Source organism: Eurypyga helias, unplaced genomic scaffold (assembly GCF_000690775.1).
Source record: "Eurypyga helias isolate BGI_N326 unplaced genomic scaffold, ASM69077v1 scaffold20045, whole genome shotgun sequence".
Lineage (NCBI taxonomy): Eukaryota > Metazoa > Chordata > Aves > Eurypygiformes > Eurypygidae > Eurypyga > Eurypyga helias.
Genome location: NW_010253737.1, coordinates 20,702 through 32,840, shown reverse-complemented (window position 1 = coordinate 32,840; position 12,139 = coordinate 20,702). Strand labels below are relative to the sequence as shown.

Genomic DNA, 12,139 nt, shown 5'->3' with positions numbered 1-12,139 from the left:
AAGCCGGAATCTCGGAAGCAGCAGTTGTTTGCTGCTCAGATGCCCCTCAGCTGCCGTGGGATCGCGGGGAGGAAGCGGGGAGTTGGTGCGGGTGCTGCGGGTGCTCCCCGCGACGCCCTGGGCGCACGCAGCCCCTCTCCGGCAGCCGGTGCTGGGGGAAGGCAGGAGACGTGGGTCCTTGTGCCACGCAGCTGCAGTAGGAGCTGTTGGAAGCCAGGAAACAGCAAGATTAGAAGAGAAAGCAACAACCCATGTCTAACCCCTGCCCTCCCCAGGAGAGATTTTGGGACAACTTGCTGAATTTGTCATTTTTATTTTGCCTGGAAGGAGGCGACGGCTCTGCCCGAGGGCTGAAACCTGGCAGCTCTGGGACCAGGGGTCCAGTAAAACCTGGGAGTCTCCTGGGGGTTCAAAACCTCTGCCACAGCCCCCTGCCCTTCGGCCCCTCAGGTGGGGACATGGCTCTGGGCTCCCCCCAAGCCCCCTCGCCTCGCTGGGCCGTGGCTAAATCACAAGCTCAGAGCCTGCCACGCAGCCCAGCCCTGCCAGGCTGGGGCTGCCGGCCTCTCCGGAGGCTGGAAAAGCAAGAAAAAGGAGGATGAGGAAGGGGATCGTGACCAGCTTCCCAAAAAATTGGCCAGGCAAATTTCCACCATTCAACCCGAGTGCTTTTACCAACAGCCGTGTGGGGATACGCAGAACATCCCCGGATTTTGGAGGCTGCCTGGGCCAAGCCCCTCTGCTCCCTGTGGTCCCTCCTGGGCTGGGAGCCTTGCACCGGGCCCACGGGGTGCCGTGTTCGCCGGCAGCCGGGGTGACGGCTCCAGCACGCGGGGACAGAGGTCCTGCCCTTCCCGGCACTGCGAGACATCCCTGCCTTTAGCTGCTGTAATGGGTTTCTAAAATTAGCTGCACACTCTGCCCTTGGACTCCAGCAGGACATTTCTCAGTTGTTTAATATCAAAAGTCCAACAACAAAAAAAAACCCTCAAACCAGGGAGGAAGCAAAGCACAAAAGCAACCCGGTCAGTGCATGTCTAAGTTTATTTTATCACTCGTCCCGCAGAACTCAACGTCTATTTTAAGTGATTTATGAAGGGTACAAGTGTGAATAGCTGCAGAAGTTTTGCAATTCCAAGACACCACATTGAGCTTCTAAAAAAAGCAAAATTTAACCTTCCCAACAAAGCCTCAACAAGCATCCCACCCTTCCCTGGATCATGTTTCCGAGTTCAGACAGCAAAAGCTCATCTCCCCCACCTGCGAAGGGGATTAGGTTATGAAGAGGTCCCCGGCAGCATCACCCCCGCTCGCCCCTCGCTGGCATCTCGCCCCGCGGTGCCTCCCTTCCGGACAGGCTCGGTTTACCCCGTGCCGAGTGGGACAGGTGCAGGTTGGTCCCTCGGGGTTTATCCCTCCCGTCAATTTATGAGCATTTTACATTTTGCCGTGGGCCACAGCTCCTATAAATAAAGCCGGGCTGTCCGTGGCAGATGTGAAGCCGATCGCTGCCTGCACGCTCCGTTAGCGGCTCTGGCTTCCCCACAGCGTGAATGTGAATAGATCTGAATCTGCAATGAAATATTAATTAGAAGCAATGCTATTCTGCTGTCTTCGGAGGGGAATTTTAATTGAGGACCACGCTAACAAGCTCCTATCTTCCTGCACCGTGCAGTCACAGCAAGCCGAGGCAGGAACAGGGGGTGCCGGGCCCTGCTCTGTCTGATCAGAGCCTCTCCTATCACCCCAGTCTCCCCAAATCAACCCAAATTAGCAGCCCAGTTTTCATCACCCAGCAAACCGACCCTCAGCAATTGGTTGATTTGATGTGTGGTTTCCTAAAAGGGCGAGACGTTGAGCAGATCAGGGTAAGCAAAGCACCCTACGAGGCAGGTAGTGCCCGGGATTAGGTGAAGCCCTTGGACCCAGAAGAGCAACCAGCGCTCGGCGGAAACACCTCGGCGAGGGGAGTGTGGAGCATCCCCGTGAGCTCAGTCCTGCCCAGCAACACCTCCCTCCGTGCCCACAAAGTCCCAGCTAGCCAGGCTGCGCTCCAGCCGTGGGCCCCCGGTTCAGGAAGAGCATCTGCCGGTGCTCAGCACCACGGCAGGAGATGCTGCGGAAGGTCCCGGGAAGCTCCTCAGGTGGAGCAGAGCCGAGCGACGGCTTCATGTGGCTTGAGCGGCAGCGAGGAGGCAACGCGCTGAACAAACGGCTGGTTTTAATCTGTCCTGCTTGCTCTGTCACAGCCCGGCAGGACTCCTTGCCGTCTGATAATTCAATAAACCGGAGAAAAATAGGAATTCTCAGATATCACGGCACTTGAAAATGCAAGTTCAGGAAGTTGTTTTTTCCCCTCATTTCTGGCTAAATTTAGTCCAGCCAGTGTTGCACTAGACTCGAAACAGGATGGAACGAGAGATTGCGTCTGAGAGGAGTACCCTTATCTTGCATTTTCCATGTATTTTGGTAAGGACTGAGCTCTCTGGCACATCGGGAGGACACGGGAACCGCTGCAGCCTCCGAGGAGGAGGGGCTGGAAACCCCATGTCCCACAAAACAACTCTGCGTTAGCTGAGGCTTTTGATTTCCAAGGGTGGGAGCTGGAGGCGATCACTGCCTCCGTCCTACGAAGCAGAAAGCAAAGCTATAGCGAAGCGGCTGGCAGGGAGCGAAGGGACAGATCCTGCTGTGGGATGACACGGAGCCGGCTCCAGCAGGGTCACGTCCATCCGTCACTGCCACATGTTGCCCGTGGCCCCGTCCTCGTGGAACTTGTGGACATGGTCGGCGTACCTGAGGAAAGGGCACAGCCACGTTAACTCTCAGCAAGGTCTGAAGCACTGTGCTGGCTGAGCAGGAGCCGTTCTGTTTCTGAGGACCAGCCACCGTAATTATCCCCCACTTTGCTCCAGCTATGGGCAGCAGCTCCTGGGAACTGCTCAGGGCGACTGGAGTCAAGGCCGGGCCCGATCGTGATCCCCACGCTCACATTTGGCTTTAGCAGCCTCCCTCCCCTCCCTCTCCTGGGCAAGAATTGCTCATGGGAAGGGATTTGGAAAAAGGGGGAGGACAGGTGCTTGTCCTGCTCCATGCACTTCCCTCCATCCTCATTGGATTAAGGGTTTAAAACCCAATTAAGTGCCCTCGTTTCCAGGACAGAGGGGCAGTGATGTCCAAAAACATCTGCTGCACACCCCCATGCTCTGTCCACCAAACCCGGGAGGGTGATGCTCCCGAGCCCCCAGGCCGGGCTGACCCAGCTGCTCCTCACACCCACTTCTTAGCGCAGTACGCAGCACAGTCCCTTCCCACGCTCTCGCTCCAGGCCGTTTTGTAGAGCACCTGCAAAAGAAGAAACGCAGTCAGCTCTGCTTTCGCCTGCCCATCCCTGCCCGTCCCCACCGCCGTGCCATCCCGTCCCTGCAGCCACCGGCAGAATCTCGGCTGCAGCGTTTTGCAGGCGCCCGTGGCTTTTGTGCATCGAGCGGAGCGACGCTCCGGGTGACCCAGTGGGTGTTGGAGGGGTTGTCCTCAGGATGGTCAGGTTGACCTTTTCCAGAGGGTTATTTTGCTGGGGCAGCGCTGCCGCAGCTGCAGTGGTTTGGGGCAAGGCGGCCACGCTGGGGGTTGCACACGGATGGCGAGGGACTTTGGGGACGTGTTTTTGGCATGGGCTTAGGGAAGGTCACTGCTCAGTTTGGCTCCTTCATGCCACTGGGTTTTGATTTCAAAGCTGCGGGCCGAGGTGAGGAGGCAGCGGTGGGTTTTGGAGAGAGGGAGAAGCCCTCCCACTCCAGGCTGAGGCATTAAAGCCCTGGGGATTTTTGTAAGCCGTTGCCAGCGTGTCACCAGGGAAATACTCTAACGCCACAAACCCTCTTCAGCAGGCCTCCAAATCAGGGTTAACTGAAATCGCAACAGGCAGAAGGCAGCGGCCGGGAAGGGGTGAAGGCTGCGCTCCCTCCAGCATTAGCAGCAAAGCCATTTCTCCCACCGCAGGGATGGAGGGGCCCTGGGTTTGTCCAGTCCCCGCCGGACACACGGTGTGTGCCCAGCCCAGGCACTGCTGGGTGCTGGATTTCAGGCCCTTTTGTGTCTAGATGAAGTAAGAGTATTCCAGCCATGCAATATTTATGAATTTAACTTTTTTTTTTTTTTTTAGGTTAGAGCATTAACGTTTAATGATGTTTAACTTTTTATTTTCTTCGCTCCTTTCCTCACCAAAATAACATGAAGTCGGTTTTACCATGAGAAGATCAGGATAGAAATATTGTTCTGATTTGTCTTTGATCTTGTTTCATTGTTTAATTATTTATTATTTGGCTTCCCCCCTCCATCTGAAAGGATAAATAAACTCCCAGAAACTGTGCAAGGTTATGGGAGGAGTTTGCACTGCGACTGGCTCCCAGGGGATGTGGGCTGGCTGAAGCCTCTATTCCTGACCAAACCTCTACTTCTAGAGAAGTTCTGGAGGTTCCAGCCCTAATGTACAGTCAGGGAAATCTGAAAACTAGAGAAAAGCAGAGCAACGGGGCAAGTGGGAAACGTGGGGAGAACCAGAGCTCGCACAGCGTAGTGCGGAGCCAGAGCTTGTCACCGGAGGGGCAGCAAACGTCACCCAGCCCCACCACGAACGTCAAGGGATGTGCCCGGAGACGGGAAGGTGGACTCGCACGTGGTCCAGAAACAGGCGACGTGGGCTCATGGGGCTGTATTTTACTGCTAAAATTTCTTACGCTGTCAGCTTCGCAATAATTCACCAAAATTCTGCTGCCTGATGAGCTTCCTTGCCTGCGTGCAGGGATATATGCTAAATGTCCCAAGTGCCATGAGAGCTCCTGTCACGGTGGCACAGGGCCACATGGCTTTTTCCAGGCATGACATGAAGACTCAGACTCCTGTGTCACAGACTTCCGGCTCCTGCCCTCGGCCCAGCCCGTGCCCCCCCGAGGGTGGTCATTCCCGCCCTGTGAAGCCAAGGGGGGTATTTATTGGCATGTCCATGGCTCTGCTGAGCTCTCTGCCCATGCTCCCTGCCGCCCCGTGCCTTTGGAGCTGGTGATGTGCCACCTGCAACACGCTCGCTTGGCGTAACACCTTAAAAATGCAAAAATCCCCCCTGATGGGATGCTTGCTGCCATTTTAATGGGGTGCTCCCCCCCCCGGGCCCCTCACACTTACCAGGAAGACGAGGCAGTGCAGGAACAGGGTGTAGAAGAAGGCAACGGTGCGAGCTGTCTTGTTGGACAGGATGAGCCGCCCCTGCAGCAGGAGCAGAATGGAAAATCCTGTTTTAATGTGGGTCAGTGGAAACCAGCGCTCCCTGGGCACAGGCTCAGAGAGACCCTGGCCCAGGTCGGGGTCCTGTTTGTGCCAGACCCTACGTAAACAGGCCGGTGAGATGGGACGCTTTGCCACCCCTCCGTGCCCATCTCCGAGCAGCCGCTCCCTTTCACAGTGACGGCCACATGCACACATGCTCTCGGCCTAAAAATCAAGGTGAATTCAGGGCTGGGAACCATGGGGTTTTCCCCACTGAAAATTCTCTCAGGGGTTCTTTTTGAGCGGCCTTCACCCCAGCTCTCTCTGGCGGCTCTGCCCGCTCCTCCCGCGACAGCCCTGACTCAGTGCCTGCCTGCGGCTCAGCACCGCTCCGGAAAGAAACCCCGGCAGTAATTAAGTCTCGCACATTTTTAATTCATGAGCTCGAAGAACTTGCGATTTGCAGCATCCCCTTGGCAGGGCAGCTGAGCAAACGCTGTGCCGCTGTTGCCAAAGGCTGGCCCTGGTGCACAGCCCTGCCAGCACCCCAGCTCCGCTGCGGCACCCCAGGAAGGACTTAGAGGATGATTTTGTAGCCGGGCCCAAGCGCCCCAGCCCTTTTCAGGGGTGACCACTCTGCACCCCAGGGTTTGCATGTTCCTCCTGGCATCCCTCCAGCCAGCTCAGCTTAAAGCAACCGCAGGACCATGGCTCCAGACCCTCCAGCACAGGCCCACACCAGCAGCAAAGAGCTGGTAAATTGGGATGAACAGCTTGGTACGGTGTGGAACCCCCAGCTTTGGCAGCAGCAAGGCTGTGTCCTTGCTGAGAGCCGTATACACCTTCTGCCAGGCTGAGCACCTTGGAAAATTTAAGCTCTCAAGGATGCCAGTCACTGCTGGGCTATTAATTTAGGTGTATTACATGCCAGACCCCCAGCTGATTCCCCCAGTAACAGCCCTTCTGCTACATGGGGGAGGCTTGTGGCTGGGCCTGGTGGTCTGAGCAGTTCCCTGGGGTCCCACAGCTTGGCCCACCGCCCTTTCCTCAGGTGTCTGTATTTAAGAGGAGGTCTTCACCCCTCCTTGCTCTCCCAGGAGCACAGCTCCGGGTACGTGCTGCCTCCTCCCATGCCGGTCCCCAGCGTGGCTGGGTATCTCTGCGGAAGGGGCCACGAGGCAGAGGAGGATCAGTTGCCCTTGGAAAGGCATGCAGTGCTGCTCGGGCTACAGCAAAACACCTCCAAGTAGGGACTGCTGGGTGGACATTGTCCTGAGGGGTTTTGAAGAGCGACCAGGAACATGGAAACTCCTTGGGCACCTTCAAAACCTCACCAGTAACCTAGCTGCAGGGCCTATCCTGAATGACTGACCCTCCACCTTGGCCAGTCCCATGCCAGCCCGCAGAGATGTCCGAGCTCGCTGGGTCCCAGAAACCCTGCCGAGCCGGACTGTGTCACACTCCAACCCCTCCTTTCGGAGAGGCCACTGAGCAGCAGCCAGACCCCGGCAATGTCTGATCCCTTCTGGCCCAAGAGACTGGGCTCCCAACAGGAAAACCTCCACGTCCATCCCTTCAAAAGAGGCAAAGTCAGGAACAACCACAGCCTAGAAAAGCAGCTTATGAAGGACAGATCCTATTGCAATTTTTTATTCCGGCTGTAAAAGCTAGGGATTCATTATGGACATAAGCACATTCCCCAAACCACCACGCGAGCTTTCCAAAGCTGGCATTAAAACCCACAGATCTCCCACCAAACCAATTCTGGGCTGAAATCTTCTTTGCTATTCATGGCCGTGGTGGAGGCTGCTGTAACAAACAAGATTATGTTCTTAAATATTCCCAAGGAATAACTCCCCTAAGTCAGTTTTTTTGTAAATGCCTTTCATTAATTCTCCGTGGTACTGGCACGCCACCCAATCCATATTCATGTTGGCATTTGCTTGGTTTTTATGCAAATGACAACTTTGCCTTTATTACAAGACATTTCTGTATTCTGTGGCGGTTGCAGACCAGCAGTCCCACATTAACCTCTGTTGCGCTGGATAGCCGGGGGTTAACTCAGCCAAAACCTGGTCCTGAGCGTGCTGCTACTGGCACAAATATGTCAGACCTCAATAACAACATTTTTAGCTCAGAAAGCAGCATTCATCCCTGAGAGGTGGTAGCCAACACCCTCGGTGGCAGCAGCAGCCCTCCTGCCCACCCAGGCTGAGGCAAGGACCCTCTGCTACTGCAGACACCGCCAGCTCCCTGGGATTTTCCCTGATGCTTTTTTTTGGAAGGAAAAACCAGAGCAGGAAGGGTCAGGGCTGGGGAGGAGGTTATTTCCCTGGAGAATGCGATGAGAAACCACTGTGTGCCCAAGGATGCTGCGAGGCAGAGCGTCTCCCAGAGCGGGACCCTCGCAGCTGGTCACGTGCCTGGTGTGTGCCCCTTGGCCAGCCCTCGGCCGGGGGGTGCAGCGCTGAGCCCCCCATCCACGTTACAAACCAGGGGAGAGGCATCTCCCACAGCCCAGCACACCCCCCAGACGGCACTGCCCTGGGGAAGCTGCGGGCACGGCCTGGGGGAGACCGTGGTTCATGGTGAGCCCCCAAGACACAAGCTGTCCCCAAGCTCCTGGGCCGTGCCCTGACACTGCAGTGGCCTGGGATGTGGCATCGCTGGCTGGGTTGGGGCTGGGTCACCTGCTCTGGCCCGGACCCCCATGGGATGCCATGGGATGGAGTGGGGAAAAAGGGAAGGAAAGAGCAAGGGAGGAGAATGAGTTCTCCTAAACCGAGTCCCAGCATGGCCCTGGCATGGTCTGCACCCCTGCCTGGGGGAGCAGGGATGGCATCTGTCCCCCACCCATGACCAAGCCCAGCAGCAGCCTTCCTTGTCACCCTCTCGTCACCCACCGTGGCACGGCCCACTCACCATGCTCAGCGTGGCTTTGTCCCAGGGACTGAGGCTCAGGTACTTCCGCTGGCGTTCCTGCAAGGAACCGGTACAAGAAGCTGATTTTGAGGCTCAAAGGGCCGATTTGGGGTTTGCAAATCTGTGCCCCGCGATGCTCCCACCCCACCATACACACAGCCATAGGGGACATCAGACATGTACAATGGCTTTTCTTCTATTTTATTTTTTAAAGGGAATGGTATTTGAGTATGATCTGTGTTTGCAGAGTGCTGTCCCTGGATTTCATCCGAGCGATGAAATAATGTCCCTGAGAGGCTTCATTTTCTGGCTGCTTCGACACGCCCCGACCACCTTGCTGCGAGCAAACCCAGAACTGAGCAAAGCCGCCTGCTCGTCCCCGCAGCACGCTGCAAAGCCTCTTCCCTCCCTTCGCCAGGCCAAGCCGCGTTCTGCGATGCCCAAACGCGGCCGGCTGAGTCCTACCCGGCTCCCGGAGGCCACGATCCCGTGGCAGACCGAGGGGCTAGGAGAAGGGGTCCAGGCGCTCTTCGTACTGGGAGGAGTAGCGCTGCTCAGTGTCGTCCCTGCTGCCGCCCTGCGGGAACAGAGGCAGGGTGAGTGGCAGAGGGGCCAGGCTGGTGTGGCTGCCTGTGCCTCTCCCTCCCTGGACACCCAGCACAGGGCCAGACCCCTCCCCGGCCTCCCCTGGGCGGCTCATTTGGAAGCAATGACCCCAAAGGATGGAGCACACAGCCCAGAGCTGAGCTGCGGGGCCGACAGGATCGCTCCCCTTCAAAAAGGAGAAGCACAGCAGGGGCTAGTTAAGCAAGTCCCTTCTTCCACGGGGATTCCACCCATGTCCCTCTGTTTTTTGCCTTTTCCATGAACTGAGAGTCATCTGTGTCCCCCCAGAGAGCTCACCTGGAAAGGCCAGGGCTGGTGTAACTCCCACCCTGAATTCCTCTGCTGCTGGGCCAGGTAGGAGGGAGACAGGGTTTAGGAGAAGGAAATCATTATTTAAACATGCAGCCATTATTAGCTGGGCAAAGGGCAAGGGAAATTAAGGAAACTCCTCGAAAGAAATGGAAGACTTAGGTCAGTTCAGACAGGCTGGGTTTTATTCTCTCCCTGGGACAGAGGTTCTCCTTGCGCAGCCTCGCAGGTGGTGCTGGATGGATGGTGGCAGCGAGCCCCGAGGATGTTCGCGCAGCCTCCGCATCCATCCCTCCTCCCCCTTCCTCCAATGCTACCTCTGCAGGTCGCAGGGACCGCAGATTCCACATCGTTCCTCCCCAAACCCAGCCTGAGATCAGCAGCAGGCGCAGTCACGGTCCCTCTCATAGAATCATAGAATGGTTAGAGTTGGAAGGGACCTCAAAGATCATCTAGTTCCAACCCCCCTGCCATGGGCAGGGACACCTTGCAGTAGACCAGGTTGCTCCAAGCCTCATCCAGCCTGGCCTTGGACACTTCCAGGGATGGGGCATCCACAGCTTCTCTGGGCAACCTGTCCCAGTGCCTCCCCACCCTCTCTGCGAAGAATTTCTTCCTGACATCTAATCTAACCCTCCCTGATTTCAATTTATACCCATTACCCCTTGTCCTGTCACTACAGGCTCTTGTAAAAAGTCCTCTCCCAGCACCCTTGTAGCCCCTTCAGATACTGGAAAGCTGCAATGAGGTCTCCTCGGAGCCTCCTCTTCTCCAGGCTGAACAAGCCCAGTTCTCGCAGCCTTTCGTCATAGCAGAGGGGCTCCAGCCCTCTGATCATCTTCATGGCCTCCTCTGGACTCGCTCCAAGTGGTCAATATCCTTCTGATATTGAGGGCTCCAGAGCTGGACGCAGCACTCCAGGTGGGGGTTTCTTCTATGGAAACGTATGTCATCGGTACCTTTTTTCCATAGCCTTGTTTTGCACAGAAATTTTAATAGATGTATTTTGTGCATGCTTCTGTTCTTCACTGTCTGTGATAGCTAATCTAAGATAACCTGTTAAACAGCCTTCTCACATGTCCTCCTGATTAAACGGCATCCCATAACCTAGCAAGTAGTACAAGATAAGGTTTCATAGAATCATAGAATCAGCTCTCCCCCAGCCCCGTGCCTTCCCCGGCTGCTGGCGTTCACCCAGGTCTTTCTGGGCCCGTTGCTGTGTGCCACTGGCTGTCCTGCCTGACCCCCGAGCGCGCTGACCGCTCTCACCGCGGGTAGACCCTGCCGCGCGGACCCTTAGCCAATGCGCCCTTCTGTGCCGCAACACGATCCCCAGGTCACTGCGCCGTCAGGAGCCGGCGATGAGACCAGCTCCCGATTTAGGGGCGAGGCATTCGCTACAGCCTGGCCTTATTGAATGATCTTTGATGAGTATTTTTAACGTGTCACATGCCCTGTGAGGTGGTGAATTACGCAACCCCCCGCGCTGCTGCGTCGAGGGCTTTTGCTCTTTAGATCATGTGAATGGCATTCAGGGGTTGCCTTGTGGCAGCAGATAAACAGGGATATGATCTTCCGCAGGAGAAATGGGCAAAAATGTCAGAGGGGCCGACCCAGCGTCATCACTGAGACATAAATAAAAGAACCAAATAAGGTCCTTCACAGCTGTAGGAGTTTCCCATCGCCAAACGCTATCAAAATACCCATCAATGGAACGGACCCGGGCCAGCCAGGGCGGAAAGGCAGCAGCTCCAGGGGAGGATGGCAGGGCGAGGAGCCGGCGTTCGGGCCGATGTCCCTTCCCTGCTTATTGTCCCTGTAGCAGTTACTGGGAAAGCCCGAGGTCGTGGCAGCCCAGCTCCGACGAAGGAAGTGGTTGCAATGGAAAATCCCCCAGGCAGCAGCCTGACCCGCTTGCAAAAGCCCCAGGGATTTCCAGGGATGAACGCCCTGAGGGACACTGCACAGGTTGCAGCGAGGTCTGGGTCCCTTCCCCAGCCTCTTCCTGTCGTTACTGGGATTACTGGGACAGTTTGGGGCTGGTTCCTGCTCTTCTGGTGACCAGCCCTGGCTGCCCAGGACAGCGGGAAGCTGAGCAGCTCTCTCTGCTGGCCACAAGAAATTAAGGGCAGTGGGGAATGATCATAGGTATGACAGGATGAATTATTTTTCAGCCTCTAGCTGCAGGGATTTATTGCAGGAGGTCCTGATTTAACCATTTGCTGCCTGGTCAGGCAGGAGCATCTATGACTTGCCTGCTGGAGCATCACGCTGCTGGCAGTGATCATCAAAGGGGTTTGTAGCAGCTTTTTCAGGGAGGAAATCTGAGCTTCTGGCACTGAAGATGTCAGACAGCCCTCAGCATAGTTAAAAAATGACATTCCTGGCAGAGGGACTGGGTACCTGCTCCTCCAGGCAGAGCACCGCACCCTTGTTCACCCCAGTTGTCTTCCGTTTCCAACTCCCATGCAAGGGGCACGTGGGTAACGTGCAGTGTCCCCGCTGCCCTTGTACACGGAGGGGCTATGTTTGGGGTCTGACTGTACGTGGGAGCCCAGCCGGAGGGTGGATGGACAGACAGACGGACACTCACCCGGCCGGGATAGCTCTGCAGGAACTTGATCTTCTCGTAGAGCTTGATGTTGTCGGCTCTCAGGTTGTCCAGCTCGCTCTGCAGCGCCTGCGCCGTCTGCTGCATCATGCGGTTCTCCTGCACGGGGGGAGCAAAGGCGCTGGTAGCAGCGAGGCCGGGGGAGGACCGGAGGGCGGAGGGCAGAAGGGGGGGTGATGTTGTGCACCCAGACAGGGTTCAGCTCCCTGTCCATAATTAAACCGCCCCGGCTTTAAACTGAAATTGCTACCAAATTAAAACTGACCCAGCTGCCGCGGGGGCCCCCAGTCCTGGACCCTCAATGAACCCAATCCCTCCACAGCTGAACAAAACCCGGGGCAGCGTGTGGCTTTGGGCTGAGACCTGGCTCCCACGGGAGGCACGAAGCCAAACTGCCGTCTTTGAAGAGGTTATTTTGAGCTGTAC

At 56.4% G+C, this 12,139-nt stretch overlaps 1 protein-coding gene across 1 annotated transcript in view; it reads right to left on the bottom strand.

Moving 5' to 3' along the window:
- Window positions 1–2,735: 2,735 nt before the first annotated feature.
- The window catches only part of LOC104510507 (protein CASP-like), a gene marked incomplete at its 5' end in the record, with an annotated part of 11,583 nt that continues 2,179 nt past the window's right edge, over window positions 2,736–12,139 (bottom strand). The window contains 6 exon segments of the mRNA XM_010152776.1: window positions 2,736–2,796; window positions 3,281–3,345; window positions 5,185–5,265; window positions 8,188–8,267; window positions 8,686–8,764; window positions 11,696–11,812. Of these exon segments, the coding sequence (XP_010151078.1) occupies window positions 2,736–2,796; window positions 3,281–3,345; window positions 5,185–5,265; window positions 8,188–8,267; window positions 8,686–8,764; window positions 11,696–11,812 (483 nt within the window).